Genomic DNA, 13986 nt, shown 5'->3' on the forward strand with positions numbered 1-13986 from the left:
TTCCTCCCTCAAACAATGCGACAACTCTCTGAGTTTGAATCTTTATCTCTCTTTCCAGAACACAGGCCCAGACTCGTCAACTCGAAGCAAAGTGGCCTTGCGTTTGAGTGTTTGAAAATAGATCTCTGCCGTTTGAGTTCCCTCTACATCTCCTCCACCACTATCAGCATGCATAGTCTCATTCGAAGCGTTTGAGTGCTCTGAAAGTCGTTGTCGTCCTCCAAAAACATATGCTTAAAAACAGACCACTTCAAAGATGGATCCAGATGAATTTTGTTCTGAAATTTTAGTCTCCAATGAGAAAAACTTTGATTGCTCACATATGTAAAAGAATCATTCCAATCTTTCCAGCGATCTTGCATTCTTGAACTAATATACCCATTTGAAAAATCATCTTGAATATCAGGAGATCCAGGCCTAAATTGAATATTGATTTGTAGCCGCAACATGGATTTGAGTTAAGACGATAACATACATGACTAGTAAATATTGATTTAATGAAGGATTTTGCAAGATTCTAGGAGTTCGTTTTCTAACATTCTATCTGGTTGACTGGGATGAGGTAGGGGATGGCAGACCCACGCTCGCCGCTCAGGAAAGGGACGAAGGACCAGCTTTCAGTAAGGACTCAAGAAGGTCATTCTGTTGGTCTTCTCCAATACGCACCGTTTGCTCCAGTCAATCGACATCTCAATTCTATTTAAATGAAACGATGCGTCTCATAACACGTCAAGTGTGCGCAAGGAGTCCCCTGACGAGGACTGCCTTTAGAATTATTCTAAAATAAAACGAACCGTTTTATTTAAGAGTCTCAAATTAGCGGACGAATCCGCGTACCAAGCTTAAGCTACTCGAGCCCGAGTCTCAAATTCCATCGAGCTTCCAAACTCAAGTACTTAGCGCTTCCTTTCGCCTCTTTCCCCCTTCAGGTACGCTTATATGGTTTTAGCTTCTTGTAGTTATACTTGGATTTTCCGATTAGTTCTGTATGTGATCGTTAAACAATGTCCCAGTTTCGGATTTGTAAACCTATGAAATATGCTTCTAGGGTTAGGATTTTGTCATCGAACCGATATTTCACTTCTTTTGGACAATGTGACCCTTTGGTTTCCCGGAGTTACCAGTTTAGTCCTACTTCTGATGTCCCAAACCGTCCATTTTCGACCGGTCTGATTAACCTAGTTCGTTGTAAATTATTTTCACAAAGCCCAAAATTTACCTGCGGTAAAGCCCTTTATGTGAAACCATTCTCTTCCGCACACAACGACGATGAGAAGGATGATAATGGTGTATGCGACACTACGATAGTAGAGTCAGAATGTGAGTTTGACGCGGATGTTGGGAAAAGTGTTGAATTGGCTGATGATGGGGACGCTGTAAATGGGAATGTTGTTAGTTATTCTTTGGGGGTCGAATTGCAAAATGGAAGTAATGATGTGGGTTTGGATACAAGCGGTGGTTATGTGCATGTTGCATCCCGTGATCCTGTTGAATTATATCATGAGCTGAGAAATGCTGAGAAGCGTGCAAAGCAGACCCGGCCTGATTGGGAGACGATGCAGGAAGTATTCAGTTACTTTGGAAAATCTGGTTGGGCTTCCAATCAGGCTCTCGCAATTTACATTGGTTTGTCGTTCTTTCCTACTGCTGCGCAGAAGTTTCGGAAGTTTTTCTTTGAGAAATCTTCTACTGGTATTTTTCAGTACGTGGTGACGCTCGGTCCATCTGATGCTGCTGTCAAGTTCCTATTTCCTATTTTTGTGGGGTATTGTTTGGAGGAGTTTCCTGATGAGATTAAGCGGTTCCGGGGTATGGTTGAGTCAGCTGACCTCACAAAGCCCCACACTTGGTTCCCATTTGCACGGGCCATGAAACGGAAGATAATATATCACTGTGGGCCGACCAATAGTGGTAAAACTTACAATGCTCTTCAACGGTTTATGGAAGCGAAGAAGGGTATCTATTGTAGTCCTCTCAGGTTATTGGCTATGGAAGTCTTTGACAAGGTTAATGCACTTGGGATTTACTGTAGTCTACAGACAGGGCAAGAAAAGAAGTATGTCCCCTTTTCAAACCATATTGCTTGTACCGTGGAAATGGTTTCTACAGATGACTTGTATGATGTAGCTGTTATTGATGAAATTCAGATGATGTCAGATCGATATAGAGGTTATGGATGGACACGGGCATTACTTGGATTGAAGGCCGATGAGATACATTTATGTGGGGATCCGAGTGTTTTGAGTATTGTTCGAAAGATTTGTGCAGGTACTGGGGATGAGTTGCATGAACATCATTATGAGAGGTTTAAGCCATTGGTGGTTGAAGCCAAGACCCTGTTGGGAGATCTTAAAAATGTACGTTCTGGGGATTGTGTGGTTGCTTTTTCAAGGAGAGAGATATTCGAGGTCAAAATGGCAATTGAGAAACACACCAATCACCGCTGCTGTGTGATTTATGGTGCCTTGCCACCAGAAACTCGTAGACATCAAGCTAATCTATTCAATGATCAAGATAACGAATTCGATGTGCTTGTTGCTAGTGATGCTGTGGGAATGGGTCTGAACCTTAATATTAGAAGAGTTGTCTTTTATAGCCTCTCAAAATACAATGGAGACAAGATTGTTCCAGTTCCAGCATCACAGGTGAAACAAATTGCAGGAAGAGCTGGTCGTAGAGGAAGTCGCTATCCAGACGGACTCACAACGACCTTGCAGTTAGAAGATTTAGATTACTTGATTGAGTGCTTGAAGCAGCCTTTTGAAGAAGTAAAGAAAGTTGGTCTCTTTCCTTTCTTTGAGCAGGTTGAGCTATTCGCTGGGCAACTCCCCAATGTTACATTCTGTCAGCTACTAGAGAAATTTGGTGAAAATTGCCGTTTGGACGGATCATACTTTTTGTGTCGACATGATCATATAAAGAAGGTTGCAAATATGCTGGAGAAGAAGGTGCAGGGATTATCTCTGGAAGATCGTTTTAATTTCTCTTTCGCCCCAGTTAATATTAGGGACCCAAAAGCAATGTATCATCTCCTGAGGTTTGCTTCAGCATACAGTCAGAATGTTCCTGTCAATATCGCAATGGGCATGCCAAAGGGTTCTGCTCGAAATGATGCAGAGCTATTGGATCTCGAGACTAAGCATCAAGTGTTGTCTATGTATTTGTGGTTGTCGCACCACTTTAAGAAGGAAACTTTTCCATATGTGAAGAAGGCTGAGACAATGGCAACGGACATTGCTGACTTGTTGGGTCAGTCTCTAATCAAAGCCAACTGGAAACCGGAATCAAGACAGGCAGGGAAACCAAAGCCTCAACAAAAGGATGCCTCTCAACCAGGTTATGAGAGGCCAAGGTCACTTATCAAATTATATGAGAAGTACGTACCTCTAAATTATGATTTTTTATTTTTCACTCATCTTGAACTGGCAGTCTTCATTTTTATAGTTGAAGGTTTTTTTTTTTTTAAATGCAAGTGACAGTTTTCATGTTTATTAAAAAATACACACTATGTATGGTGGTTTTGATATAGCTTGTTGTTCTATATCTGCATAACTCTGGTGCTTTGTCTCATATGGCCATACATTGTTAAACTTCGGCTAGAACCTTACCAACTAGTGGTTGGCAAACATGCATTCATCTTTTTTGTGGAATGCTTTTAGCATTTGTCGTGTATGCAGGTGGCCAAGTGTTGTGCCGGTGGTGGTTCTGGTGGGGCAGGGGTAAGGGTAGTCTGGTTGTGGCGTTGTTTGCTTGTATATGGTAGTCTTGGTTGTGCCTGGATGGTGGTGGTTGTCTTGATTATCTTCTGCTTGGATAATTCAATGAAAGATTTAATGTTAAGTTCTGTGTAGATGCTTATAGATGTGTATTTTCTTGGGTAGTAGATTTTGAGAATGGTAATTTGTTTTTTTCAATTGCAATTAGTTACCCTGGAGGGGTGATTGGTGTGTTTATGAATGCGGTGCAGTTGTCATGGTTGTTCAAGTGATGATGGTGGTGATGACATTAGATGGAATATTTTAAGTTCATACTTACTGACATATTGTGCTTTGGGAGGAAAAAAACGTTATGAAAAAATGTGTTCTAGATATTTACATCTGATTACTAATTAGGGTTTGTTTTACAAGAGGAAAAACCTAAGTACACGGGATGCATACAAAGTGGTCGTAAAAGTGTTAAAGACCCAACTATTGATCCAAAAGCCTTAGGACTATTGAATACTAATTTGGTTAAACTACTAACCCTCAAGATCATAACATTTCACCATGCTTCCAAATCCGATGTCCACGGCATCCCACTCTATCAACATTGACCTGGTGGTAGTTATTTCCCTTTTGGTAGCTTCACTCATCTATTAGTATTCAATGACTTAACATTATGTCTATAGTATACATAGTACCAAGGCATTTTAGTCTAGCCTATAGGTCGCCCCTTCTGTGACTTGAACTCGTGACATGGTGCCTGCTATGATACCAATTGTTAAAGGCCCATCTATTGATCCAAAAGTTCTCGCATTGTTGGATACTATTTTTATTTTTTATCAGTAATCAAAGTATTTTATTCATAAAAGTAAACAAAGCTCAAGAACACAAGGAGTATACATGAGAAATACCTAACTAGAGTTTACAATTGATAGTAAAAAGTCATGGACACTTAGTGCATTACAAACAATAGCCTCCACCCTTTTAAAGAAAAGGATTACAGCCTGGATCATAACATAAATATTACAGCCTGGAATTCCTTATATCTATAATATGTATGTATTTATGTATGTATGTGTTGGTTTGTATGCCGATGAAAAGCTTATCATGAACTGATCCATGACATTAGATATGATGTGTGTTTTTTCACTGTTTTTTAATAGAAAGATTGTATTTATTTGCCTTATCTATTTTTCAAGTACCAATCACTTTTTCTGCCGTGCAGGAAAAAGCATGAAAAGTCTTTACCAAGTAAGAATACAGAGAGGGCTGCTGCATAATGAAATTGCAGGTATTGATGCTTCCATGTTACCTCCTTCCACATGAATCAAGTCAGGGAATGTACAAACGAACAGCAGCAGAGAGGTTTTATTTATTTACATTACGTTTGGTAGGATGGGAAGTTGCAAGGGGAAAAGGCGGAAACAAATAAAGGAAGCACACACATGAAAGGCAAATTTTTTTAAAACCATTGTAGTCTGGTTTGTTGGTTTAATTGTGAGGTCAGATTGAATATGATGGGCCTGGAGGGATATATCCTCACCCTCACCCTTTGCTCTTTTGTCCCTTTGGAGTAATGGTGTGTGGGTGACTTTTGCCACCCTGCCGCCCAATCCATCTCACAAATTCCTTCCCCTTTTTTCCAGTTTTTAATGTAACAAAGATATCCTGTTGTAAGACTCATTTGGAAAGGCACAATTTATGATAGGAGTGGAGTTTATACAACTCAGATCCTTAAAATGTTCGTTCTGGGGAATGTGTGGTTGCTTGGAAACCAGGTTCTTCACATTTATCTTTTCTCGAATGCAGCCTATAAGCGTTTGAGGATCCGCACAAAAGTAAACTGCAGAGTAGATCCAATAAGCCAAAATTGGCACAAAAGTACCCAATATTTCATCTACTTCGCCAAAATATTCAGGCCCCATTGCCCATCTATCACATGACATTGAAATTCTTTTAGACTTATATGTATGAACCAGTGCTCTCAAAGTTAACAATATGTTGTGTTCTAAACCCAAGCAAAAGATGAATAAAGAAAGAGCAAAAAAGCGAACTCCATTTCCTATTGGAAAAATCTTTACATCAGCCTACTGTTGGCTGCAGCCACAACACACCTGACGTGTGGACCGGATTCACTAAACGCACTGGACCGGGTTCACTTACATGCACGCTCGCAGGCTCTCAGCCCTCACACGTAGATGAAATTGTCTCTCCTCTCAGCCCTAATTCTTGTTCGAGAGTCTTCTCATTTCGCACCTGCTCTGTTGTCTTCGATCTCAGTGCAATCAAGCCAAGCAACAAACCACCGATCAGAGCCCTCCACACCACGATGCGAGCCCTCACGAGCAGATCAGTCCCCAAGCACCCTCGGTCCCTAAGTCATTCGACGGGAAGTCTCAGTCCCTCAGTCCACCGACGCATCGCCACCCTTAGTCCACCGACACGAAGCCCTCAGATCTACGGGAGGGTAAATAATCTGTGATTCTAGGGTTTGGGCATACATGAGATTTTTTTTATCTTTTTTTTTCTCTGGTTGGGCATAAATAATCTGTGATTCTAGGGTTTGGGCATATGTATTTGGTAGATACTAATGGTGCGGGGCTGTAGATGTTTCCGATGTTGCCTCTGATGGCATACATTTCTCTTTTTTCTCTGTGTCATGCTAGAGCGATTTCTGCTTCGATTTTGACTTCAGTTCTCACCCCCGAAGCCCCTAACTCCTTTGCACTGCGAGCATATTTCTAAGTTATACCATTCAAGCACAGCACATCACCACATTGTTTAATTTCATTTAGTTGTTTATATTGCTCTATTGTTGCTGAGAAACAATAGGAAAGGGTAAATATAGTATTCTATTTCTACTATGTTAGTTTTTATCTTGGAGCTTTTTTTAAAAAAAAATCAGAAAATGATCTTAACTTGTCTGATTCTACATCTTTTTTTTTTCCTAGTAGAAATTATTTCCTTTAGGTATTTAACTTGAAGCTCATCCTATTACGAGCCTTGGTGTTGGCTGAAACTGGGCTCATAATCTTCTAAGATCCTTTATATATATATATATATATATATATAAATATTAAAGAAGTAAGAAATGGTGATCGCGATGGGACTCAAACAATTAATCATATGAGATTTTTGAGGCGTTCTGAGAAAAACATTGAGAGGATAAAAATAGAAAAGGAAACTTCTTGGTGGTTGACACTTCCTTTTAACCAGTCCAATTAATGGGACTCAAACAATTAATGGGGTTGTTTCTGGATGATGATGTAAACCAGCACACTTGCACCAGTTTCTTCCTCATCTCATTGAAACTTAAATTTCCATTTTAGTTGATTTGATTTGTGTGATTAGTCAAGGCCAAACTTCGTTGCTGCTCTTCTCCAACGCTCAGTAGAATATAATGCATGTTCTCTTCACTTACCTAGGTTGGGTTTGATTACTTTGAAATAGACCATGCATGTGGTTGTACTTTATTCACACTAGTTAATAGAAAATTAGACTGTATGGGTTTCTATTATCAGTTAAACCCCCTGGTTTGACAAGCAATGCCAAATTTTCTGCTATTGCAGTGAAAGCAGCCTGCTCGATGAGATATGAGTAAATCTCAAAAGCATAAATGTTTTCTTCTTCTTAAATTTTGTCTCTTTAATCAAATTTATTCAGTGGCACATTTTAAATGTATGTCTATTTATGTGGTTGGCATATGGAACATCTTAAAATGTAGACAGATATCAGTTGGTGACAATGATTGGAGTATGATTGTGTGTTATTTTTTTTTGGTAAAACACTTGGTTTGTGTTAATTTTTGAGTGATTCTAGTGATTTTTTTAATCTTGGTTTGTGTTAATCTTTGTTTGGGTACTTTAATTTAATCATCATTGGGTGAAGCATTCTCTCCCTCTCTCTCTCTCTGTCTCTGTCTCTCTCTCTTCCTTCTAGCACAAACTGATTAAAAGTTTACAATAGAACATTGTGATGCCTTATATTTTATTGCACCTTTAAAAATGGCTGTTTTAAGTTACATGCGTCTGTCCAAATTATGGAACATTGTGATGCCTTATATTTTGTTTTACCCTGCGCTTGTGGCATGTAGACTATGCTTTAAAATAATAAAGATCAAACAATTTATTGGTTCAGCGATTAAATAGGGTATTATGATACTGAGAATGACACTAATTATAGTGGAGATTTTTTTGGGTGGGGTTTAGGAACTAGGAAAAGGATAAGGCTGGGTGGGGATTTTTTTGGGGGAAGTTTAATGTTGAGGTTTTAGGCTTTGATCATTCATGCATTGAATTCATCAACAATAAAGGGACCTGTGGTTGGATTTATTAGTATCGGTCAACTGAAATAATTATAAAATAGTTGTACGTTCATCGTTTTTCTTGTGTATATCAAAAGTCCTGTTGATATCAGTGACAGGAGGGCATTTAAGTCAATAAGAGAGAAGGGTGTGTGTAGATGCCATATAAATGTACTGCTAGGGTTAGGACTTCGCAGTCTTCTACTCGCTCTTCGGCTCTTCCACTCCAAGAAGCATGGCTGCTCCCGCTGCCCCTCGCCAGCTCTCACAGAAGGAAGCCGACATTCAAATGATGTTGGCCGTGGAGGTCCACCTTGGAACTAAAAATTGTGACTTCCAGATGGAGCGTTATGTATTCAAGCACCGCAACGATGGTATTTCTTGCTTCACTTTCTCAGATCGTTCAGTCTTTTTCCTCCTTGTCTGTGTTTTATTCTGATTGGGGTGATGAAAAGGAGTGGGAAGTAAAGAGATAAATAAGGATTTTAAGTTCTGGGTATTTTTTAGGGGGAAAAAAAACTGAATTGATGGGTATAAGTGGTTTTTCGGAGTGAGCAAAACAAAGAATAATGTAAAGTGGTGTTGATCTCGTTGGCTTTATTGAAATATTCGAAATGTTAAATGGTTTAGTCGTGTTTAGTTGATTTTGAGTTCTGTTCTTTTATACGTACACCAATTTTTTCTTATCCGTGTACAAAGAACACTGGACTTGGTCATCTTTCACTTTCCGTATTTGTGTAAAAGTCGTGTATTCGTGTTGGTTACCTGTGAAGATTTACTGATACTTGTGAGTGATGTTTTGATGGTTAGGCATATACATAATCAACCTGGGGTAGACATGGGAAAAGCTTCAGCTGGCAGCCCGGGTGATTGTTGCAATTGAGAATCCACAAGACATGATAGTACAATCTGCAAGGCCTTACGGCCAGAGAGGAGTCCTTAAGTTTGCTCAGTACACCGGTGCCCATGCCATTGCTGGAAGGCACACTCCTGGTACCTTCACCAACCAGCTGCAGACATCGTTCAATAAACCCCGTCTCCTCATCCTAACTGATCCAAGGACAGATCACCAGGTGATTACTGCTTCCCCACTTAATGTGATGCCTGGTTTAAGTTCTGTTACTGGTTGGTTATTTGTTTTGCATATTTTTATTGTGAAAGGTATTCGCATCAGAGTTTTGAAGACTTTGAATGCTATCATATATTAGAAGATTATGTATATTGCCGTGATCTGTGTGCATCTGTGTTTGCTCGTCTTGTCTTTTGTTTGTCCTGATTTTTACTCACTACTAAAAGCTGCTTGGAAATATCCCAACCATTGCCTTCTGTGACACTGATTCACCAATGCGCTACGTTGATATTGGTATCCCTGCCAACAACAAGGGGAAGCATAGCATAGGGTGTCTCTTTTGGCTCTTGGCAAGAATGGTTCTGCAGATGCGCGGTACTATTCGTCCTCGACATAAGTGGGATGTGATGGTGAGGAAGAAACTTGAGGGCTTTGTTTGATGGAATCTTTTTAGAGCTCTAAACTGCTAATTGAAAATGGGTTATCCTTTGTATGTGCAGGTTGATTTGTTTTTCTATTGTGAACCTGAGGAGGCTAAGCAACAGGAAGAGGAAGAAGCAGTTGCCATTCCCGATTACTGACTCGTTGATTATTCTGCTCCTCCCCTTGCCTCTGACCAGTGGCCTGTTCAAGTTGCTGATACTCAGTGGAACCCTCATGTTCAGCATCCTATCTCAGCAGTTCCTACTAGGGCCACAGAACCAGGTAGAACCTTACTACCTTCTTTTGTTTTTGTTTCTTTTTGAATAATTTTGGTTTGTTTGAAAACCAGGTGGAACTACTTGTAGAATTAAAATCTTTATGCGGAAAAACTACTTATTTGGCTGGCATCTGTTATATTTGCTGGTCTGTTTTATTAATTAGTTTTAACCCTTTTTTGTTCAACTGCAGTTGCTTTAGCAGCAGGGGATTGGGATGCTGCTCCCGCGCCACCAGTGACCACCACTGTTATTGAAGGTGCTGCTGCTCCAGCTTCTGGATGGGGTGAATGAAGTTAGAAAGCTTTTTGCTGCCATAATTTTGAGTTAGCTTTCCAAGTTTGATCAATTTCTTTTGTCATATGAACTTTGTTTATGGGCACAGCTTAGTGTAATTTCAGGGACTTTTGACTTTGTAGTTGGTGCCTTTAAGAGAGTTGCTTTATTTTTATCTGTTCAAGAATCTGATATTTTCAAGCAATGCAAAGACATGCTTTATGAATCTCCTGAATGCAACTAATCGATGTATAGATTTTCTGAGAAGCCAATGACGGCTAATAATGCCTGTGAAGAGTAAAGATGTATTATTGTCAAAGTATTTGCATTTTGTGTTAAAATATATTCCTCTGAATGCTAACGGTGGTCCTCAAACATAATCTCCAAGATTGAGATTATGAATGGAATGTCATTATCTTTATTCTTGGCATATGAGTGGAATTAAATCTAAAATGTTATCCAGATCCTCATCACAAGTTGATTGGCGATATTCACAATTCGACTAACCGTCAGGCTACAACAAATTAGTTGTATTAGAATCTTGGAATTGTATACACGGCTATGATCATAAAGGAGCTAGTTGAATTAAAACGTCGTTAGACGTGTGATATTTTCATGCTATTATAAAATGTTATCTTAAAAATTAGTGCTTATGTAAGCAAGTTTTAATTATAGACATCAGAGAATGCCAAATAATTCTCAATTCAACAAATACCTGTCAAGTTGTCAGCTCTTAATTGAACCTTACATGTAAAGAACTTTCACTTGCCAAAGTGATAATTTGGTTGGTGATCCCCAAAATTGACATTTTGGGAAGTGATTGCAAATTAGATAAAAGTTTGAGAGAATTGTGTGAATTTTCTCCTAATTTATTGTTTCATCTGGATGTGGATGACAAAGTGAGTATGACAGTTAATTCCTAAACATAATGAATATGTCAAGGATTCTTGGTCAAGCGATGATTATCAATTCTTCACGATAAGTTGAAGGTAAGTTCAGTTAATCCAAAAGCCATGCTTATTTAAAGTCTTGGACTTCTTGGAAATGACAGTCTGCTTGGCATATTCCTCCATGCTAGTAAATATAACTGAAAATAAAAACTGTACCAATTTTCAGGAGTAATGGCCAGGTTTAACTTTAAGTTAAGGTTACTTTGCTTGATCTTCCAGCTTTTCTAGCTTTCATTAGTTACTTCTTCAAGAAAATTAAAAAATGAATCAAGTCTATCTGGTTTTTTATAAGTTGTTTCTCTAACCTACCCTAGCAAATTATGGGTTTGGAACTATATGATGTAGGCCGTCCAAAAGGAAAGAGAAGAAAAGCTAGCAAGATCACTGAAAAGTTTTCTTAATCATTACATTCAAGGTGACAAAGAGGGATTCTTACAGCATGCAGAATCTGAAGCCAGACGGCTTTCTAATACAGGTTAGTTAAGCTTCCTCCTGCCTTTTCTGATTTCATTTTCCATTCATGTAAACGTAATGTTGACAATGACATGAGTTCTAGCTGTATATATCATGTGTTTTAAGCGATAATTTTTATATTGATGCTTTATCTATTATACTTCAGTACTCTTGGGTTGTTCTGTGTAGTATACTAGTAGATAACTTTCTAATCTTGCTATAATTGCTGTCTTGTAATTCAGTTAAAACAGAAGTCTCCTCTTATGCCAACTAAAGAAGAAGCTGTCTATAATTTATTCCTTCCTTGACCATACAAACATTTTATTTGGAATGAGAATCTTTATATACAAGCTTAAGGAATTAATTGCTTCATACAACGGTTAGTCATTTGTATTACCTAGTAAGAAGCATCTAGTAATTGTTCTCTTTTGAAGATAAATGCATTGATGTTTTGTAATCATATAATCCCGCCGCTACTTGTGCATGCTAAATTATGTTGCTAAACGATTTAATAAGTAGCTTTTGGAGTGGACATATTACACACAATTGGCTGCATATATTCGAGACAAGCAGCACAAGAGCTTGGAAAGAAAGCTATTTATCTTGGAATGCCATTTTTAGCTCAGTGGGTTAGGAAGAAGGGACATTTCTGGAAGTCACAGCTAACTGCAGCAAAAGGTATGTTACTATGAGCAGTCCCCCCTCTCTGCTTAAACTTTTTTAAGCCATTTGTACCTAATTGCAACGAGAATTTTTTTTTTCCAGGTGCCCTTCAGCTGCTGCAACTTCAAGAAGACATCCAGCGGCAACATAAAATGGATGGAAGCGGCCCTGAAAATGATGTTGAATCTCACATACGCCTAAATAAAGACACATTGATGAACTCGCTATGGAAATTGAATGTAGTTGATATTGAAGTAACCCTAATGCACGTGTGCCACATGGTGAGTTTCTATGTTTCTTTCAATCAAGTATGATTTGTGCACATCTCATTTTGTTTCCTTTCCTGTTCAATTATAGTTATTCATGAAACAGGTTTCTGTTGGTTTGCCGACTGACATAAAGTAGGTCTCTCTCTATGATGGTAAAAATTTAAAAATTTCATGCAGTGGGACTATCTATTGCTACTGTTCAACTGAGTTGGAATCAGGAAATATGAATCCAGTCTTTAAACACATTCTTCAGTATAAAATGCTTAAGAAATAATAACAATCTCAATTACTGAAGGTGTTTTTCTTCAATTTAATTCTGTTTTCAGGTGCTAAGGGAAAACCATGTTAGAAAGGAAGAACTTAAAGCTCGTGCTTTTGCTCTAAAACTTCTTGGAAAGATATTTCAGGTAGAACATTATATACGTAGTTTTTCTGTGCTAAATGCTAATACAATATTTAAGTTACTAAAACTCACCCTTTTTCATTTGAGATAACTGATGATTTATCATGGTATTGAAATAGGTAGTTATGAATTTAGCCCAGAATTCATTCGCTGTATTCTTTAATAATATGAGAAGAACATATGCCTTATCCACACAAGGAATGGAGAACATTCTACTAAAGTCTTGGAATAATAATTGCACATAATATCTGAAAAAAAAATCAACCAATATCTAATAAATAGTAAAGACATTTTTCATACTGTTCTTATTGAACATGCTGTAAATTAGTGAATAGACAAGGCTCTATATTTGTTTATTATAGGATTTAACTTTCATACACTTGATAAAATGAGATGATGCTCACATACTCATAAGGTGAGATTTTGGATTTAAATCATGTAATGAAAAACTTGGCAATTAAAAGGAAATGGGAAAAAAAAGTTACAATCATAGTGCTGATGCTGAAATTGATGTTTTTCTACTTGATAACTAGTAAACTGATGGTGCTTTCAGCATGAACAAAGTGGAGGAACATCGAAGAAGAAAGATGCTGGGGATGGAGATGATGATGGAAGCACTTCTGATAGCAGTTCCTATGATGACTCGCCAAGACCACTTTCATATCGAATTCCCCTACTCACTCAGGCATGTTAGAAAGCATTTTAAGAGTAAACAAATCTCTCGCTGGACTACTAATCTTCTTTAGATAAATGCCATACATCAATGTTGAGTGTTTTCTTTTTCCATTTTTCTTATCTGGCAGGGTTTTGGTAGACTATTTAGATGCCTCTGTAATCCAGCATTTGCCGTGGATGATGAAGAAATTGTGCATAAAAGCAAATGACGATTTAAGGAAGGGGCTGAGTACAAGAAAAATGCCAAAGGTCTTCTTGTTGAAAGCAGAGAGAGTTCTGTTCCAATTGAGACTGGTGCAAGCCATGACTTTGTATTGTGTGGTCATACATTTGAATAGGAGCACATTAACGATGCCTTAGATAATCTGATTTTAAAGTGGCCTTGTAGTGTTCTTGTTTTTCACAGGATGATGACCCCTCAGGATAATTAAATTTGAGGCATATAGACAGGAGTTCTCAAGCAACTACGGGTAAAATGACAAATTCTCCTACGTGCGCCTTTTGATTCATTTTCCTGAAACAAATC

At 38.3% G+C, this 13986-nt stretch overlaps 2 protein-coding genes and 1 pseudogene across 3 annotated transcripts; all 3 read left to right on the forward strand.

The window, feature by feature from the left end:
* The first annotated feature begins 842 nt into the window (after positions 1-842).
* LOC109020962 (DExH-box ATP-dependent RNA helicase DExH18, mitochondrial-like) lies at positions 843-6662 on the forward strand. 2 transcript variants are annotated; one of them, XM_035694771.1, is made up of 3 exons: positions 843-3376; positions 4927-4992; positions 5805-6662. In XM_035694771.1, the coding sequence occupies exons 1-2, from the start codon at positions 1005-1007 to the stop codon at positions 4979-4981; spliced, it is 2427 nt and encodes an 808-aa protein (XP_035550664.1). In that variant the 5' UTR covers positions 843-1004; the 3' UTR covers positions 4982-4992; positions 5805-6662. The 2 variants fall into 2 exon arrangements, with proteins under 2 accessions (XP_035550664.1, XP_018859040.2); XM_019003495.2 differs by lacking the exon at positions 5805-6662 and having other exon boundaries at positions 4927-5445.
* Positions 6663-8118: 1456 nt separating this feature from the next.
* Positions 8119-10275, forward strand: LOC109020963 (annotated as a pseudogene).
* An 816-nt stretch (positions 10276-11091) lies between these two features.
* LOC109020961 (chaperone protein dnaJ 10-like) lies at positions 11092-13929 on the forward strand. Its single transcript, XM_035694776.1, has 7 exons — positions 11092-11124; positions 11343-11472; positions 11970-12128; positions 12216-12394; positions 12709-12789; positions 13339-13470; positions 13589-13929. Exons 1-7 carry the CDS (start codon positions 11092-11094, stop codon positions 13667-13669), a joined length of 795 nt encoding a protein of 264 aa, XP_035550669.1. The 3' UTR covers positions 13670-13929.
* Positions 13930-13986: the final 57 nt, after the last annotated feature.

Source organism: Juglans regia, chromosome 10 (genome assembly GCF_001411555.2).
Source record: "Juglans regia cultivar Chandler chromosome 10, Walnut 2.0, whole genome shotgun sequence".
In the NCBI taxonomy this organism is placed as follows: domain Eukaryota; kingdom Viridiplantae; phylum Streptophyta; class Magnoliopsida; order Fagales; family Juglandaceae; genus Juglans; species Juglans regia.